This window comes from Pollachius pollachius (assembly GCF_949987615.1).
Source record: "Pollachius pollachius genome assembly, chromosome: 3".
Classification (NCBI taxonomy): Eukaryota; Metazoa; Chordata; class Actinopteri; order Gadiformes; family Gadidae; genus Pollachius; species Pollachius pollachius.
Genome location: NC_136936.1, coordinates 9,255,593 through 9,275,429, shown reverse-complemented (window position 1 = coordinate 9,275,429; position 19,837 = coordinate 9,255,593). Strand labels below are relative to the sequence as shown.

At 51.3% G+C, this 19,837-nt stretch overlaps 1 protein-coding gene across 2 annotated transcripts in view; it reads right to left on the bottom strand.

Annotated features, from left to right (window-relative positions):
* The window catches only part of cdon (cell adhesion associated, oncogene regulated), a 38,387-nt gene that overhangs the window by 4,686 nt on the left and 13,864 nt on the right, over positions 1-19,837 (bottom strand). The window contains exons 2-16 of one of the 2 annotated variants that reach the window (XM_079731435.1): positions 16,504-16,646; positions 15,802-16,083; positions 14,542-14,688; positions 13,866-14,009; positions 13,083-13,409; positions 12,522-12,794; positions 9,246-9,538; positions 7,766-7,940; positions 7,161-7,277; positions 5,812-6,015; positions 5,131-5,321; positions 4,037-4,142; positions 1,580-1,702; positions 692-883; positions 1-89 (exon numbers count right to left, since the gene is read on the bottom strand). The exon at positions 1-89 is cut by the window's left edge and continues 249 nt beyond it. In XM_079731435.1, the coding sequence (XP_079587561.1) occupies positions 1-89; positions 692-883; positions 1,580-1,702; positions 4,037-4,142; positions 5,131-5,321; positions 5,812-6,015; positions 7,161-7,277; positions 7,766-7,940; positions 9,246-9,538; positions 12,522-12,794; positions 13,083-13,409; positions 13,866-14,009; positions 14,542-14,688; positions 15,802-16,083; positions 16,504-16,576 (2,736 nt within the window). In that variant the 5' untranslated portion in view covers positions 16,577-16,646. The remainder of the gene's footprint in view (positions 90-691; positions 884-1,579; positions 1,703-4,036; positions 4,143-5,130; positions 5,322-5,811; positions 6,016-7,160; positions 7,278-7,765; positions 7,941-9,245; positions 9,539-12,521; positions 12,795-13,082; positions 13,410-13,865; positions 14,010-14,541; positions 14,689-15,801; positions 16,084-16,503; positions 16,647-19,837) is intronic. The other variant, XM_079731436.1, reaches the window with a different exon arrangement.

The following is a 19,837-nucleotide window of genomic DNA, read 5'->3' as shown; positions in this document are numbered from 1 at the left end:
ACCGTGCACACCCCCAGGTAGAGCCGTGTACTCCAGTACGTGGCCGTTCATGTCGGCGGGCTGGTACAGGTAACCAGGTTGGTCGTATTCTGTATGGGGTGGAGGAGAGGTGGAGAGGTGGAGAGGAGAGGAGAGGAGGGAGGGAGGATGGATGGCGGTGGAGAGGAGAGGAGGAGGTACTGAGGTTAGTAATGTGGTCATTCGAACTATTCTCTGGGATGAGGGTTATCAAAAAATGGTTTCCAGATCTTTTTCGGCCCTTGACCACATTTCTAGCTCTGAACATGTTTGCGATTCCCCACTTGAAGTTTGTTGCATCTGCTTACAACCATATTGTTTCTACCCAATCAACATCTGCCGGCGATATCACGTATTCTCTTCGCTCTATTACTCACTAAGTAGTTGTTAGTAGTTTGCGCGTGCCCATGAATCATAGGTCATTTGGTATATAAAGGACGTCTTGGAGAAGTTTAAGAAAAAATTAGTGGTTGATTGTCTCCATGCCAAGGTTGGAAACCACTGGCTAGGGTTAGGGGGTTGTCCTACTTTGAGACTGTAACTGTGAAGAAAGGGAATACAATCAAACGAGTCCGCCTGACTTGACTACAACAGCAGGTTATCAAATACACTGACTTTTGACTTTGTGGATCTGGTTGGTGGGGAGGTAATGCAGGGAAGTGGGGGCACTCACTGTGCATGGCATTCTGCTGGCGGTTCCTCCACAGACACATGGCGATGAAGACCAGGAGGATGAGCACCATGACCCCCAGGACACACCCCACGATGAGGTAGAGCAGACCCCCCGGGGAGCTGGGGGGGTCCGGGAGGTGGTGCCCGGGAGGGGTGATGGGGTGCTGGCTGGGGCCGCCCGGAGACAGACGGGCTGCAGGGGGAGGAGGAGGAGGAGGAGGAGGAGGAGGAGGAGGAGGAGGAGGAGGGAGAGGTGGGGATGGAGGAGGAGGTGGAGGAGGAGGTTCGAGGAGGAGGAAGGTAGGAGGTTGTGGGAGAGGATGAGTTGGAGAAGGAGAAGGGGACGATGAGAGGGAGAAAGAAGAGGAGGTGGAGGATGAAAATGAGGAGGACAGGAAAGAGGAGGAGGGTATGAGGAGTAAATTGTTATTCGCTAGCAACAGTAATACAAAACAGAGCACTGCGCTGACTGAACAATGGCTGTCATTGTTGAGTTCCCCTCTGTAAAAGCCAGTGTGTTTTGTGTCATGTAATTTACAGCCATCATGCCCATCATTAAAGTTATGACCTTTCCAGCAGCACCACTGCTGCTAAACCAGACGCTCGTTCAAACCATCAATCAGTCTGTGTGCGTGTTCCTTGTATGCATGCTTGGGTGCATGTGTGTGTGCGCCCGCGTGCTTGAGTGCATGTGCGTGTATGCTCACAAATGCGTACTTGTTTGCATGTGTGTCTGAGTGTGTGTCTGTGTGTCTATGCGTGTGTGTTATTGTGTGCATCCCTGTGCTTGTGTGTGTGTGGATCTGTATATACCTTTGTGTATGTGTGTGTGTGTGTGTGTGTGTGTGTGTGTGTGTGTGTGTGTGTGTGTGTGTGTGTGTGTGCTCACCATTGGTCTCACAGATCATGACGTTGCTGTACTCGCTCTCCCCACCGTCGTTGTAACACTGCATCTTGATGTCATAGGACGTCTCCGGCTGCAGCTGGCCAATCATGTGCCAGTGATTCACACCTGAGAGGGGCGGGACAGAGGGCACACATCAGCTACCACTTCCTGTCAAATAAAATCGAAAAACCCAGAGTGGCAGGGGCAGCCCTGTGTCGCTGTCCCTCCTCCTCGCTCCCGCTTTAATCTCCCCCTCTCATGAGGTCATGTTCTTTCATGCTCGCTTTCCCTCTCATTCACACCCCCCTCCACACATACACACAGACACACACACACACACACACACACACCGCCCCCTTCCCCACTCGGTCCAGACAGTTGCTCTACTCCAGACCAGTTCCTTATAAGGCAACCCCATGTTTGTCCTGGCTCCCCGCCAATATCCCTGCTACACACACACACACTGATATGCATGCTACACACTTACACACAGGCACACACATGCACACACTTTCATGCTTCACACACACACACACGCTTGCGCGCTACACAAACTAAACACACACGCATGCACATAAAATATTCACACATACGCTACATACACGCACATAAAACACATGCATTACACACACACACACACACACACACACACACACACACACACACACACACACTGCAATCCGAGACAGGCCGCTAGACTCCAGCTCAGTAACCACCAGGCTTAAGGAGGCTGCTGTTTTAAGCTGGTTTTGTTGAATATTAACAATAACAAACCATCAAAAGCTTAGCACAAGTGAACACATCCCCAAAGATTATGTTTCTATGTTTAGCAACGGGGACGAACAAACGTCTGAACCTATGACGGAAAAAAATGCACACCTTGTCCGTAATTGGACGATTACTCAGCTAGAAGATAGAAAATATACAAGAGACGCGACGAAAGGCCTCGCGCGGCGGTGTGGGCGCTGTTAGCGGGGCATTACTATGCTAACAATAACAGACAGAGCTGGTACAGATCCAGGGTTGGACCAGGGGGTAGATTGGGCGGGGGGAGGGGGGTTGGGGTTGGACAAGGGACGGAGGGGGGTGGGAGGGGAGGGGAGGGGAGGTCTGTGGTGGCCATGTGTCGCCCCACAGATCACATCACGCCGGGAGACATGCGGAGGTCAAGAGGTAGGCAGGCGGGGCGGCTCCCTCTGAAACTTCACCCTCTTAACTCTTCCTGGACTCTGATTCTCCCCTCTCCCCCTCTGCCTCTCTAATCTAAGACAGAAAAGCAGTAAGGCGCTTCAATAGGAGACTCGAAGGAATACGCATGATAAGAACTATGTAGATAACACATGTAATCACAACACATTAGCTACATAACCTCTCTCTCTCTCTCTCTCTCTCTCTCTCTCTCTCTCTCACACAGACTGGGTAGTCCCGCCCATTCTGCAGGCGATTTGAGTTCGCCCTGCACAAGGGTCTGGAGAAGAGTAATACATTTCTTTCTGCTTCCGATACGTTTTTTGCGGGAGCCAATCGCCAAGCTGGCTTTTCCCCTTGGCGCGCTATAGAGCGTACAGAGTCATTTGAACTAGGCCCGTTGATCACGCCTCTTGTGCTGAAGAAAATGACAGCAGCTTCCCCAGACCAAGATCAATCTATGATTGATCTTGGTCTGCCAGACGGTCTAGCCAGACGATCTCTCTACGTCTCTCTCTCTCTCTCTCTCTCTCTACGTCTCTCCCTCAACCTCTCTCTCTTCCGCCACCTCTCCCCGTCTCCCCGTCTCCCCGTCTCCCCCCCCCCCTCCCTCTGAGGAACCTGAGCCCCTGGATCTGGGCCTTCAGCAGGGGGTCCCTTTATGAGAGCCAGACCCGGCCGCAGCGTCCACACCACACGCTCACCGCAACACATCAAACACACCCTCCGAGCCCGCTGCCCTGCTCCAGCGCCCGACCCCCCCTACTGACCCCACCGCCCCCTCCACTAACCACACTCCCCCTTAATCTCCCCCCTTTCTCCCTCTCCCTCCCTCCCTCTCCCTCCCTCCTTACCGACGACAGAACTACATCCGGGAGGAGAAGTTGTGGCTTTCCGCCTTTTGTTGTGGCCTTCAGCGTGATGAGAGACACACACATTGGCGCAGACGCACACACACGCACACGCACACACACACACACACCAGGGCGAAGATGCTGGCATGCTCATAGACACAGGCAAAAGCATACACACACAGCCAAAGACGCACATGCAAGCAGGCTCGCGCACAGAGGCGCATGCACACACACATTCAAACACCTGAACATACACAGGAAAACATGAAAAACCCACACACACCTGAACATACACAGGAGCAACAAAGAACCCACACATACACACACACCTAAGCATACACAGGAACACCAAAGAACACAGACACACACACACACACACTTCAGAACCCAGTGCTCATGTCTCAGGCCGTCCTCCTACCTTCCACCACGTCTCTCTTGTAGTCGCTGTCGTTGTCGCTGTCGGTGGGCCGGTAGTAGATGTAGAAGCCCTGGATGGGCGTGTTGTTGTTGCTGGATGGGGTGTACTGCAGAGGAAAGAGGGAAGGGGTTACGTATGCATGAAAGCTGACGTTTTTGGCTTAGTAATGGAAATGTATACAACAGTTCTAAAGAAAACAAAATTTGGAGGTAGAATTGAACATAGATGAATTCATTAGACAGAAGCTAAACTTAAAGATACGTTTAAAATAAGTGGTCTTTATTTGTCTGAATGGGAAATAAGGGTGCCCCAGCAGAAAGTACAGGAGTATAAATGTCCAAAGAGATAACTATTTTAGGTGTGTTTTTGGTTTTGTTGTTGACATCTGGCCGACCGACGATCAGGAGGAGATGGTTTCCATGCCTTCTAAAGAGGAGCCCTGATATCAGCATGGGACCGGCTGTTGGGGGCTCATGATTGCACTGATGTGGGTCTGGAGTCCAGGAAGTAATAAGAGGTTGAGTTAAAAGGGTCTGGAGCTATCAGCACATCCATCTGAGAACAGCTCTGGACCAATCACTGCGGGAACAAAGGGTCCAATCACGGCGAGGGGGTGCGGGTCGTTTGGTTGATTGAGCCTCAGCTTCTTTGTCATCATATACCCGTTCCCGGACCCGTTTAATGCGAGACGCTCACTTTAAGTAGCGCTCGCTGGAGCAGACGCGATCGGAACAACTTTAATTCTACAGTATGTCCCTCTTAGGATAGTCTAATGGTTAGGGTGCTGGACTCCCGGCCAAACGGTTCTGGGCTCGATTCCCAATGTCTGTCTCTGATGCCAAAGAGGCCTAACCTGCCATACCTACTCCTAGATTTCATTTATCAAAAAAAGATGTCATGCCTTATAAGTCATCTCACGATGATATTGATGAGAGTAGAGAGGAATATAAAATTGTGTATCGTTTGTTATGGTTCAACCGTCAAATCTGTCATCAATCTGCGTCATATGGCAACCCTTTATTTTAGATCCGCACTGTGTAACCTCTCGATATGTGTGTTTGTGAACGGTGTTCTGCGGTCATGGGGGGACCTACGGTACTCACGGTCCAGCGCAGCAGGATCTGGGTGGCGCTGATGGCGTCGGTGGAGGAGATGTGGGGGCCGGCAACGGGGCGGTCCGAGTAGCGGGGGCTGGCAGGGGACACCTGGTAGGACTTGGAGGGGACGCTGGGGGGGCTCTCGCCGTACATGTTCAACGCCACCACGCGGAACTTAAAGCTGGTGCCTGCGGGAGACAACGGTCAACAGGGGAACAAACTTTAGGTTGGTTTGTCATTCTGTGGTGAATTTGTTGGTTTTCTGTTAAGCTTTGGGCGTAAGATAGTTTAATTGAATTGAGAGGGATAGAGAGGGATAGGGTTAGAGAAAGACTTACACACCACATTGATGACATTGGTTTAAAGAGAGAGAGAAAGAGAGAGAGAGAGAGAGAGAGAGAGAGAGAGAGACTGAGAAAGGGAGAGAGAGAGAGAGAGAGAGAAAGAGAGAGAGAGAGAGAGCATGTGGTAGTATCCTCATGGCACATCTAAAGTCAACCAACATCTCTGATTGCATAGAGGTTGATCCTGACCACACCCTGTAATTCACACAGCAGGGTAATCCCAGAGCACTCCTCTTTATTCAGGAATCAGGGAATGCATCTGGGATCGTCCTTTTTTTGTTCATGGAAAACCATGGAGACTGGGAAGTGACATAGGCGACAGGAAGTGACCTACCTGGCTCCAGGGTGCGGACCTCCACCGACAGCTTGAGCGGGGAGATGTTGTCGGCTGCCACGTTCCACACCGCAGTGCGGCCGCGTCGGAACTCCACGCGGAACGCCGTGATCGGGGAGCCCCCATTGGCTCGAGGTATCCACGTGACGTAGACGGAACTCTCCGTCGCCATGGAGATGGTGGGACGGTCGGGCGCCTCAGGCACTGGGGGTGAAACAAACGGGACGATTGAAAAGTTAGAAAAGGTGGATTCATTTTTTTTATACACTGGTTCAAATACTTCACATTCAGGTTTAAAAAAATACGGGCAGACTTGGTTGAGTTGAGATGTAAAACTATCTGTACCGTATCCCGTCTGAGGGAAGGGTTGGAAAACAGTCGTAAAAAAAAGGAGTGGAAAAGGGAGGGAGAGACGGACACACACACACACGGTACGGTACAGCTGCATGCTGGGTAGGAATGTGTACTTACTGACTGGCTCTCAGCCACACACTTAGAGAGCACAGGAGAGAGAGAGAGAGAGAGAGAGAGAGAGAGAGAGAGAGAGAGAGAGAGAGAGAGAGAGAGAGAGAGAGATGGTGGGAGAGTTAGTAGAAAGCCGTATGTGAGTAGAACACTCATAACCTTAGTAAAGCATATAGTGTAACAGGGAAAAGCACACACACACACACACACAAAGACACCCGCAAAGGCACTCACTCAGAGGCACTTACTGTACATACAACAAAAAACACAGGAACAAACAGATACACATAGACAAACACACATATACACACATGAACAAATATACACACGCACACACACGTGCACGCACTCACTGCAACCCAAACAAACGGAAAATACACACACAGACACAGACACAAACACTTGACACGCTTCCACTTAAGCCCAGAGTGTAAACAACCAATCATGTCCCTTAAACCGTGCCCAATACCCAGGCTCATGAGTTACACACTCTCTCTGCATAACACACACCGACGCGCACACACGCGCGCGCACACACGGAGCTCTGGTTCAGCTGCTGAGACACACACCACACACCGCAACCTGTAAACACAAAGCCACGAGGCTGTTCCGCAGAGTAACTAACCACAGGACTGTAACTACACGTCCTTAAACCCACACTCGGTGTGCCTGGCACACCCTGTCCTCACACAGGACCTCTGGGTTCTTGGAGGGGCCAGCCGCCTGGAACCCCTGTCCCCATAAGGAGGTCAATAGAGTGGGTGTGTGGGATTGTGTGTTAGACAGTTTGGACTAGTGTTACTTCATGGGGTACAGCTCTAGCAATGTTTCGGGGACCACTGATGCAGGAAAAAAGGCGAGGGGAGTGTGTCCTTTATGCGTACCTCGGTCATGTATGACGACCCCGAAGTGTGTGTTTGGGGTCTTCTCCACGGGGACTTTGGGAGGGGCCGACACGACAGGGGCCTTGGAAGGGTTCCGATTGGACGAGGTGGTCTTTTCTGAGGGCACACAGGAACCAACAGTTATGACGTTGTTCATTTTTCATTATCACTTTACTATTATACTAAAGTATCATTGGTTATTAGTACTAAATAAGTAATTTCCTGTTACTGTGGCGTATAAGTATCAATAAGAAATATTGATAATGTTTTAATCAAACAATCTGAATGAAAAAACTTAAATAAGTAAGGTGCAAATTGTGCTATTTGGTTCACTTCGTTGTATTTTACATAACTAATCAACAATTATCAATCCATGCGATAAAGTCCCTGAAACGATCGGTTAAATGAGGCAAAGGTATTTGAATCAGTACTCAAGTACTCAGCACTCCCAAGCTAGTGTACCAGGGAACACGACCTCAGAAAACTAGATGGGACCAGTCCCTAGCAGACACTTAGCACTTTGGTGTTCCCATCTGAGCGTGGGTTGGAGAGGGGGTGTGGAGAGGGGGGTGTGGAGGGTTGGATGGGTGGGGGACTGGACTGACCTTTCCCGGTGCGGAAGGTGAGCATGGCGGGCTGGCCTTCCCCGGCGGTGCTGCGGGCCACCATCAGCACCTCGTACAGACTGGACGCCTCCAGCTCCGACAGACGCAGCGTCTTCTCACTGCCCGGCACTCGAACCGTGTACCAGCTGCCCACCACCGTACCCAGCTCATCCACCTGACGCACACGCACATGGAGACACACACACACACACACACACACGCACGCACAAAGATACACACACGAAGATACACACACACACACGAAAAAACACACGTAGACGAGCATACACAGGCACACACACACGCACACACAAAGATACACACACGAAGATACACACACACACACATACACACACAAAGATACACACACACACACACACGCACACACAAAGATACACACACGAATATACACGCACACACACACACGAAAAAACACACGTAGACGAGCACACACAGACACACACATGAACACACACACGCACGCATGCGCATGCACACACACACACACACACACAAAGACACACACCCGCACAAACACAAATACAGAAACACACACATACGAAGAAGCACACACACACACACACACACACACACACACACACACACACACACACACAGAAATACATTCAGAAATGTACGTACGTACATAGAAAGACAAAAGACATGGTCACACATACACACATTAACAAAGACACACACATGCATGACAAACAACCAGGGAAAAAGGAGAATAATCTTAGTTATATTCTTGGATATATTCCTTTCCATTCAAGCTTGCATGATGACGGGAACAGCCTGAGAAATGGTACCTAAGGGAGATTTATGTCACATTTTCCGGCTGCCAAGACACTCTTAGCTAGTATTGAAACAATTTTATAGTCGAAGCGGGCTTATGAGACATGCAAACACTGGCTTTTACACAGGAAATGACCAGGTCTCAGTTCACCAGGGTCCTGTGTTGACCCTCCTCGTTCTAATGAGCATCACACAGCACTTACAGCGGGTTACAACACCAAACGCTGCGGCTACGCCTTCAAATTAGCCATGTAAAACCATGTGGTTAAAATCTCCATCCAGAAAACTAAAAGAGGTCTATTGTGTATTGTGGTGCATTAATACACTGATGTATTGATTCAGTAGTAAGACTTTCGTCAATTAAATGTATAGTTTCCAAGTTTCAGAGTAAAAAATAAATTCGGCAACTTTATTATTCAAATAAATTGATGCAAAATAAAACTTTGAGAGGGATATATAAAAATGAATAAACCATTCCATCAATTAAAGATGCAGTAAATCACTATTGAAATACATAAATACCATTCCTTAGTGCAAAGCAAATTTCCGAACTCCAGACCAGCAGACGGTTGCTAGCGAATGGTGACTCGCTTACAGTCACGAGCAAACAAAGGTCCTGCAAACAATGGCCAGCGGACAGTGGCTAGTGGAAATACCGCCATCATTATTAGCCGTTGGGTCTCACCTTGCGGTATTTGACGAAGTAGGCGTTAATCGGACTGCCCCCGTCCCGCCCCGCCCTCCACTCCAGGTCGTACACGTCAGGCTTGTGGGTCTGGGGCGGGCTGATGATGATTGGCGCTTCTGGAGTCGGCCAATCGCTGCTCTTGTCTGCTGTGTTGATGGGAGGTCCAAAGGAGTCCCCGTCTCCGAGCCCATCCTCCTGTGTTTGGAATGGCTCCTCCCACTTGTCACTCTGCATCGGCTGATTGGACGGAACCGCGTCTAGCTCTTCTATGGTGGAGTCTGCTTGGTGCTCTGTGAGGGAGAGAGAGAGAGAGAGAGGAGATATTTTAATATGGGTGATACACAATACAGAGAAACCAAAATCTGCCATTGCTGAAGCTTTAGTTTTATTGGCTAGAACTCGTCACATGATTTTTCTTGCTGTGGTTTGCATGACAGGGGACAGTATCCCTGCCAGATTATTGTGATTTAATGCATTTTCTTTGTTTGTTTTGATCCCATTTTTTTATGCTTAAAGTATTTCCCTTTTTCCCTTTTGGATTTTGGATCGTTTTGGGGAAGGAGTATGATTTCATGAGTTTTTTACTATTTACTTTTTAGTCATTACCCATCGCTGTTATCCAGAGCCACGACAACAGTAGCCATTACACTACCCTTTACCCTTACCAGCCTCAAACACATGTGGGAATTGTAGTCAAGTAAGGCAACCGCCAGCCAGAAGACCATGGAAAGTTTTACCATTGCAGAACAGGTCTTTCAATCGCCATTTAATACAGAGGCCAGCACATAATCAGGCTTTGTTGGTTGCCCTCATATTAAAAGGTAAGGCCAGGGCTAGATAATTCCACCTGGGGAAACCATGCGATGCAGGGAGCTCCTATAATAACTAACCCAGGCTGGGCTGGCTCACTGCTGGGAGGGAAATGAGGCAGACTCACGTTTGGCAGACAAAGTGGGGACCAGAAAATGAAATAGAAAACCTGAGCAGCACAAGGGGGAAGTAAGCCAGGCTAGGCCACGCGCAGAGATTTCCCCCACAGCATCCTGGTCCCTGTTTTGGGGTTGTTTTTCGGTGTGTGTGTGTGTGTGTGTGTGTGTGTGTGTGTGTGTGTGTGTGTGTGTGTGTGTGTGTGTGTGTGTGTGTGTGTGTGTGTGTGTGTGTGTATGTGTATGTTTCTATGTGTGTGTGTGTATGTGTCTATGTGTGTGTGTGCGTGTCTGTGTTTCTGTGTATGTGTATTTGTCTGTGTCTGTGTCTGTGTGTCTATGTGTGTGTCTGTGTGTCTATATATGTGTGTGTCTGTGTGTGTGATGCGGGGACCGGTTCACTTTACAAAACAAACAGGCCCCCGAGCGGGTAACGCTAGGCCTGATCCCGAGGATGCAGCCAGCTGCCACACATTCCACGCAGCGACCGTTAAAATAGCGGCGAGAATCAGACCCCAGTAGCACGTCCACAGTCCTACACGCTCCTCTCCCTCCATCTCCCTCTCTCTCTCTCCCTCTGTACTCGTTATCTCGATAGCTCCAGAGTCCAGAGGCTTAATCCCAGCATTCCCCGTCGCTATAACCGGGGGGGCGTTAGGAACCGGGGGCGCTCCCGGTGGCATTGAGCGACGGTGAGCCCTCATACATCTTCAATAAGAGCCACCGGTCCGCACACCACACCTGGACAGAGAAAGATACCTCCCCAGGGAAGGGTCAGTCCATTGAGAGAGGGAGCACCTGGCTGGGACTAAACCATACCTCGGGTAGGGAGGGGGTTTAGTGCTCCGTCTGGACCAGGGGAAGAGCTGGCTCTCTGACAGGCTGGTTTACGCACGGACTGCTGGCGGGTTTACTATTGGTTTTAGTGTAGGGAGGGGAAATACCAAGACGGACACTCACACATATACTTAAACAGTCGAGCTGCTATCCATAAATAAACAGCGTGGTCTACCTTTACTGCCCAATGGAATGCGATAAGCTCCTCTTTGCCCCGTTGCCTTGACGACGGCCGAACACCACACCACACCACACCACACACACACACACACACACGCTGACCTTTAAAATACCTCCGTGCGCCCGGGCCTTATCAGCACGTTCTGGGGGCGTGCACGAGAGGCCGAGCGCACACAAAGCTCAGTGTGAGTAAAGTATCAATCTCTGCCTTTCACAAGACCGGTGTGTGTCTGATAGCGAGTGCGTCTGCGCCATTGTGTGTTTGTGCTGGTGTTTAAAAAGACTGACCGTGCGAGTCTGTGTGTGTGTGAGTAAATATTTGCGCGTGTGCTATAGTGTTTGTGTGTTCGTGAGCATGCGTGTGTGTATGTTATCGTCTGATCATGTGTTTGGGAGCATGTGTGTGTGTGTGCTTGTGTGTGTGTGCTTCTGTGTGTGTGTGTGTGTGTGTGTTTGGAAAGAGGCATTTTAAGCAAACCTGAGCCAGTGTTATCTGATTTTAACAGCCTGCTTCTGTACAGTATATATCATCGCTGGGGGAGTTTGAGAAATGGGACTCTGGACTCTGGAATGGTGTGAGAGGGGTGAGGGGGTTGAGGGGGGAGGATGGGGGTGAGGTGAGGGGGGGGGGGGGGGGGGTATCCTGGGGTTGATGTGTTAATAAATAAGAGTCGGTTGTGTGTGATGCTGACAGTTGGGTGGTCTGTTCCTCGTCATGAGGTCCACCACGGCCATCCCTTGCATTCCAGCAGCCCGGGGGTGGGGGGAGGGCCCCGGCCCAGCGGCCCAACAAAGATCACTCTCACTGGGGCCGCAGGAGAGCAGAGCTACACCTCCCCTGGAGCTCTGCTGGAGGTGCAGCCTCACTGCGGTTTGTACACAAACACACACGCGTATACACACTTACACACACACACACACACACCGAGCACATGCGTGCATAGACACACACAGTGAGCAGAATGTGGCATGAATAAAAAAGGAAAAACACAATTGTGTGTACGGAAATTGTTGTACCACTCACAGATCTGAGCACACGCCGAACACGCACGCACACACACACACACTTGCAGGCTCACAAACCCACACAGCCGCCATGGATTTGTGTGGCCCTACAGAGACCTCATCTGGGGCTGAGGTTCACTCAAAACAAGTGAGTCAACCAGCTCATAACATGGCTAGAATCACACAAGACCTTTCTCATTTCCTCCGCAATCCTCAGATATATGAAGCGCTCTTCATGCGGGGCCATGGATCATGGATCACACGTGTTTATGAAAACCAACACACACACACACACGGGCGGGCTGCGGTATTATATAGTACGTACGTGGTTGGACGGTGAGCATGGCTGACGACTGGACCGAGCCAATCCCGTTGTCCAGCAGGCACTGGTACACGCCCTGGTCTTTCGGCGTCACTTCCGTCAAAACCAATGAGGACCCCGAGATCTGAAGGCGTTGGGAGGCGGGGCTTAGTTGGTGGGCGTTGAACAGCCAGGTGATGTTGGGGGCGGGATTTCCACGCGGCACACAAGTGAAGCGGGCCGTAGACCCGGCATGGACAGTCTGGTCACTCGGACCCTTTACCAAGGAGGCGGGCTCTGTAGGAGGGGAGAGGGGAGAGGAGAGGAAAAGAGAGTAATTAATGACGATATTAGATGCAGCCAATTTTAAGCACTCACACACATTTGGTAAAAACATAAAAAATGAACACGAAGGAATTAAAAACACAAATATGTCAGGAAAACAAGGGGCCGCTAACTCATGACATACACCATGCAGTGGAAGGCACAACAGCCCCCACATCCTTCAGACCCACTAGCATCAACAACAAAACAACAACACAAACAACCACAGCAACAGTAGCAGCAGAGACGCGGGCGGCCTACCCAGTACGGTCACAGTGTAGTTGCTGCCGGTCTGCGTGCCCTGCTCCGTCTGCACGCTGCACCGGTACTCCCCCGCGTCGCTCCTCCTCACCGAGCCCAGCACCAGGTTGGCGTGGCGCAGGGACCGCGTCTCCCCCAGCTCCAGCAGCTTGCCGTCCTTCAGCCATCGTAGCGCCGGAGTGGGGCCGCCGCCGCCGCCGCCGCCGCCGCCACCGCTGGTCACGACGCACTCCAGTGTCAGAGGCTGGGACAGCGTCACGGCAACAGCGCTGGGGACCGTGGGATGCGATATGGTCGTGGTAGGGGAGGGGCTGCCGACGGGAGCGTCTGGGAGGGGACAGAGGAAAGGGGGAGGGGTTAGAATGTTGGGGTACCACCGAACAGACACAAACACACACACTGTAAGGACCAGCTTATGGGGACCCTGTTGTCAGAACGGGGTAGCGTCTTCTCACATTTGGGATTCATTTGGTATTCTGTTCTGTTATGTCCAGATGCATTGTGTATACTACAAACCACTACTGTGAAGGTAAATGACACATACATTTTGTACATAATGCAAACATTGTCCATTGTTAAAGTCTGGAAATGTCATTTCCGTCCTGTGGTGTGTTTGTGGGGCCTAGCGTGTGTTGTTCTGAACCATATGTTCCGGAACAAACCCTACTCCTACTGTTGCCATCCTGTACTTCTGCTGTGACATCTACACTTATTGTCTGGGATTAATTAATCTAATTTTATAATACAATGGTCATGTTATATCTTGCTGAAGGCCAGACTTACGTTTGACGGACAGCTTGGTTCCGTGGGTCTGGACCTTGGTTTCCCCGGTAACGGGGTTATACGAGCCACACTTGTACATGCCCTGGTGCTGCAAGGTTGCAGAGAGGATTTGCAGGTTTCCTGATGGGAGCACCAGATATTCACCTGGAGGGGAGGAGAGAGGACGCCCCAGAACAACATGAAGTCACTCAGGTTCCCTTACTATAAGTTTTTGTATTACATTTTTTATAAACATTTTTTATAAAGTAGAAGCCGGGCGAACACAATGGAAAACAAAACATGATCTCTTAACTATTGAGAAAATACTGGAGTATGGTTTTTTAAAATCTGTTAATCGAAGTTGACCGAAGTCACATGAGTTAGGACTTTAGGGATTACTTGTTCACAAGGTAGAAAGGAAGGAATAATTATTTTTCAATGGATTCTGGTCAGTGGTTGCCAATGTTTTTTAGGGCTTTTGACCCCAATTTCAGGGCAGAATTGGTTGAGGTTTTTATCACCAAACATTCCCACCCCATCATACCAACATCTGCCATAACATCGATCACTGCACCACACCAAGTGGCTAGGTTTGTTTCTTCAGTTGCAGATTTGTGTTGTTGCCTTGTGCTATTTCATTGTGTACATTAAGAACTAGCTACGCAACAAACCGACTGGGACCAGGGGAGGCGTGTACCTGAAGACTCTTCCAGCCAATCCCCTCGCACCTTGAGCCGGGGCAGAGCGGGGGGTTGGCTGGGGGGCAGCGGGCACTCGATCACCACACTGCTGTTCTCCTGGACCACCAGGGACCTCCTCTTCACCTCCTCATAGTCTGAGATCTCTACCGGGACAGGAGACAGAGGGGAAGAGCGAGGGCGAGAGAGGGAGAGTCAGAGAGAGAGAGAGAGAGAGGGAGTAGAAAGTTTGAAAAAGAAGAAGAAAAAGAAGAGGAAGAAAAAAGAAGGGGGGAATAAAAGGAATTAATGGTAAAGAGGGATCATTGATAAGAGGTAGAGAAAGGAACAGAGGGAGACAGCAAAATAGGAGAGAGAAAGTCTTCAGTCAGAAATATTCTCCATATAAAACCACAGAGTGATTCAGAGTGCAGACAGTCCAGACAAACAAGGCAGCTGGAGCGGAACTGCTTGCCGCTGCTCTACTAAATAATTCATAACTAAAGAAGGACACAGGTCCAGAACCAAGGCCGAAACGTGCACGCCCGCCAGAGGAAACGTGCACTGTGCTGTCAGGAAGGCCCCGGCTCATTAAGGAACCGGTCAAGAGGTGTCTGGAAGCGTGCCTGAATGAAAAGCCGCCAGCTACTTCCTTCCTTCCTGTTAAGCCACTGAGCTGCCCACACACAAACACACACACACACACACACACACACACACACACACACACACACACACACACACACACACACACACACACACACACATGCCTGACACAAGTGTGCCTGGCACTGCCTTCCCCCTGCAAAGACTAACTTCCTGTTCCTGTCTGAGCTCTTTGATGTGAAATAGGAGCTTGAGGAGCTCTGTGTGTGTGTGTGTGTGTGTGTGTGTGTGTGTGTGTGTGTGTGTGTGTGTGTGTGTGTGTGTGTTTATGCATGTGTGTGTGTGTGTTGTGTGTGTGTCTGCACAAATGTGGGCCTAAGTCCACATCAATGTAGATTTGTGTGAACTTTGTCTGCAAGCATGAAAGCAAAGCATAAGTATGTATTCCCGCAGATCTGCTAGCAAGCTGCATGTGTAGCTCCTTAAAAGGCATAGCATGTCGCCAACTAAGCATGTCGAGGATAGAAACTAGCAGCAAGCGAAGTTCCCTGTTGCAGGAACTGTGATCTTTTACGGTGGAACTTGACCTTCCCATCAGGTCATCCAGCAGTACTAGATATCGGCCCCACTCAAGGAGCCGTGGTAGCGTCACCCGACCCAGGCATTCCCCTTACCAGCGATGGCCACGTGTGCATGGCTGCTGGCTACTGCAAGCCCACGGCCCAGGCGCGCCACGCACTGGTAGACCCCCTGGTGGTGTGGCTGGAGGGAGGAGATGGTGAGGGAGCCCTCGCTGAGCGACACCCCAGGCAGGGAGGCCCTGTCCAGAGGCAGGCCTCCGAAGAGCCAGGACAGCTCCACCGCGGGGGGGTTGGCCGTGCACCGCAGCCGCGCCACTGAGCCCAGACTCTGGAGCACCGACACGGGCTCGGACCGGAACCAGGGGACCTCCACCGCTGGAGGGAGGGAGGTGAGCGGGAGGAGGCAGAGAAGGATTGGGATCAAATAGGAACCAGATATCAGTGACATCTCAGGGGAGGACCAGGAGCTGTTGTGATGGCGCTGGCTGATTGGCTAATGTCAAAAGACATTTCCTGGCAGTGGTTCTGATTGGTACTGTACTACTGTAACCTTCTGACCTGAAGGTTTAACCCATCACAAAGAGTTGACTTTTCCATAGGCCAATCACAGCGAGTCTTTTTTGTCAAATCAAACAAATAATTCCTTCATCCAATCACTGGATAGTAATTAATAAATGGTGATTAACATTTTGAACACTAAACACTTCAACAAAGATTCAGCCAGGTTCAAAAAAGAGCTAGATGCTAGACCGGGATCCACTAGAGAGGCAGGCTAGGTACGAGCTGCAGACTCACCTGAGCAGCTGACAAGAAGGGAGTGGCTGAGACACAACCAGGCCGACACTAGGACCCTGAGGCCACCGTCCATGGTGACCTTCGAACCCCGCCAGGAGCCGTGTTGCCTTGTACGCACGCCTTCGACCGCTCAGTAAACAGGCCTGGGACAGAAGAAGAAGAAGAGAGGCACTGAATTATTATTATTGTTCACTATACACGGTCATTTAGCCCAGGCTCTTAACCAAGGGGACTTACAGTGAGTTGAGATACATGTCATTAAGGAGCAGGTAGTGGTTAGCGGTCTCACTATCCTGCACCACATTCAATCCAAACTCCACACAGAAACACCACTGTTGGCGCGGGAGAACATACACACAGAGACACACACACACACACACGGTCAGCAAGAAGAGCCAGGGAAGACGCCGTCTGCAGAGTTGTGGAGCTTTAGACCTCGTCTCAGGTTGACCAGGTTCCTATTGGGCCTTTAGAGCAGGAATCCAGTGGACCTGGTCTCTAGTGAACCAGGTCTCTAGTGGACTAGGTCTTTATTGGACCAGGTTTCTAGTGGACCGCTGAATGGCTGCTGCCTCTTTGTGTCTGGGCAGCCAGTGGGGGGGGGGGGGGTCAAGAGAAAAATATCTATTAAGTCCCAAATGAATCCTGGATCCCGTTCTTCTGTCTAATCTTCCTGACACATTCCCCCTCACACACTCCTTGATCTGCACCCCCTCCCCAGTCACCTCCACCCTGACCCCTCTCCTCCTCGCCCACTTGAGTGTCCTCTCCAAGACTGGTATGTCCACCCCTCCCTTCTCCCTCCCTCCCCCCCACTGGGAGGGGTGAATGTGTGTGTGTCCGTGTGTGTGTGTGTGTGTGTGTGTGTGTGTGTGTGTGTCCCACCCTCTCTTAATATCACTCTCTTGTCACACTGAGCGGCTTCCTCTAAGGGTCACTGTAGCCTGACGTGCACGCACTGGATAGCACACACAGACACACACACACACACACACACACAAACACACACACACACACACAAAACACGTGTGCACAGACGGGCGAGCGAGAGCACCCAGTGGGTGAGCGAGAGAGTAAATGTAATTAGGAGCATTCCTGACCCCCCTCCTCTCAGCGGACCCTCCTCCTGTCTTTTCTATAAGAGTAATCCAGGGGCCGTGCTTTGATCCCAGGCCCCTGTGTAGCTAACCGGGGCCACGGGGGGGAGGGGGGTGGGGGGCGTGTGTGTGGAGTGGAGGGGAGAGCTGGGGGTGTTATTGATGAGGACAATAGCCACCCAGCTGTGATGATCATCTTCACAACTGACGGTTTGGTGGCTTGCAAAGCACCAGCCGGAAGGCGGGAGGGAGTGTGTGTCGAGGTGGAGGAGGCGGAGGAGGTGGAGGAGGAGGTGGGGAGATGGAGGGAGGGAGAGAGAGATGGAGAGAGGGAGGGAGGGAAGGAAAGGAGGGGAAAGATAGAGAGAAGGAGAGGTGGCGAAAAGTGGGGCAGGCCGGAGCAGGAGAAGGGAGGGAGTAGCAACAGGAAATAATAAACTTTCCCAGCTCCGGCGCCACGCCCCCACTTTTCACCCCGAGGTCAAGGGTCAGGTGGGAGTAGTGAGAGAGGGAGAACCGGCGGGTGTCTGGTGGCCCTGCAGCAGCCCCCCCCAGGGGTCACCGCTCTCTCTCTCCCACCCCCTTCTGTCTCCCTCTCATTTTCACTCACTTTCCCACAAACACACACACACACACACACACACACACACACACACACGACCCACACTCCATTGAATCGCCTCAATGCTCAGACACAAGCAGGTGTCCGAGACCTTAAAGGAAGACAGAAAAAGACCATCGCTGAGCGAGTTTGTAAAGGGATTACGCCTGCTTTCTAGAAACAACCAGAGGAGAGAGGAGAGGAGAGAAAGAGCGACAGAGAGATAGGAGAGATAGCTGCTACCCTGAACAGTCTCTCCTTTAGTAGGCAGCGACGAGCCAACATCCGCCTGTCCTAGAAATCAGACCGCCGCTAAACTTTGATCTTCAGTTTCATGAGAGTGGTCTCAGCCTGTGTGTGTGTGTGTGTGTATGTTCTTCCACAGGTGTGTGCACATGCCTCCACTTGTTTTACAATTCATTGATGAGCTTGTGTGTCTGCTGTCCATGGGTGGGTTTTTGCGTGTATGTGTGTGTGCCTGCATGCATTGTCACGTGTGTTTGTGTGTGTGTGATTGTGTTTGTGTGTGCGTGCATACGTATGTAAGTGTGTGTTAAGATCCGAGTGTGTCGATGTAATTTGCAGCAGGCAGATCAAGGCTTCCTCTCAGTGTGTGTGTGTGTGTGTGTGTGTGTGTGTGTGTGTGTGTGTGTGTGTGTGTGTGTGTGTGTGTGTGTGTGTGTGTGTGTGTGTGTGTGTGTGTGTGTTCCCCGCGGGTCGCGGCAGGCCCGGCTGGCTGCCCTCATGCTGGAGCTGGAACCCATCCGCTGCGTCTCAATAATGATATGTAATTACAATAACAACAACGGGGCTACACGAGCTAGCACTGACAACGCCGCACGGGAAACCAGAGCCCACGGTGCAACACCTCATTCCTAATCCACCCATGTTCCCCGGGTGAACAGGCCGCGTTCTTCGCGTGACGGCGGGTCAATGGCGGCGGCGGCGGCGGCAGGTTGTTCTGACTGGCCGCGCTCTCTAAACACACTCCTATCAGCACCTCTGATCTGACAAAACGAGGAAGCAACCAGTACACCGCTCCCCCGGTGTGGCTTATCTGTTTGGCTAACGCAACACCCCTTCTCCCCCCCCCCCCCCCCCCCCCCCCCCCCCCCCCCCCCCCCCCCCCCCCCCCCCCTTCACGACCATCCACTGATCTCCACCGCCACCACCACCACCACCACCTCCACCAGCATCACCACTGACATCCGCCAGCATGGAGCTGTCTGCTCCCGAGACAGACGCCTCTCGCCGTATCTCGTCTTCCTCATCGGAGAGAGCAGGACCCTGATGCAGGCAGATGAGAGGCAGAGCGGAGAGACAGAATTCCTGACAGTCCCATTTCCTTCCCCCCCCCCACCACCACCACCCGGGACGAAAGTAAAACAAACAGACGCAGACAGCCGCACAAAAGGTACGAGACCCCTGGGGGCCCCGCCCCGGATCTCCCGTCGCTCCCCACAGTGAAGTCACCTGTCAGGAGACGCGGTTCCTTGGGTCTCTCTCTGAGCTGATTTGTTTTTGCCTGTTCACCTGTAAGCACCGCCCGAAAGAAAAGACTTCCTCTCATCATCACCTCCAGCCTAACCCACCCCCCCCCACCCAACCCAAAAGCTTCCACACTTCCACACCAGGT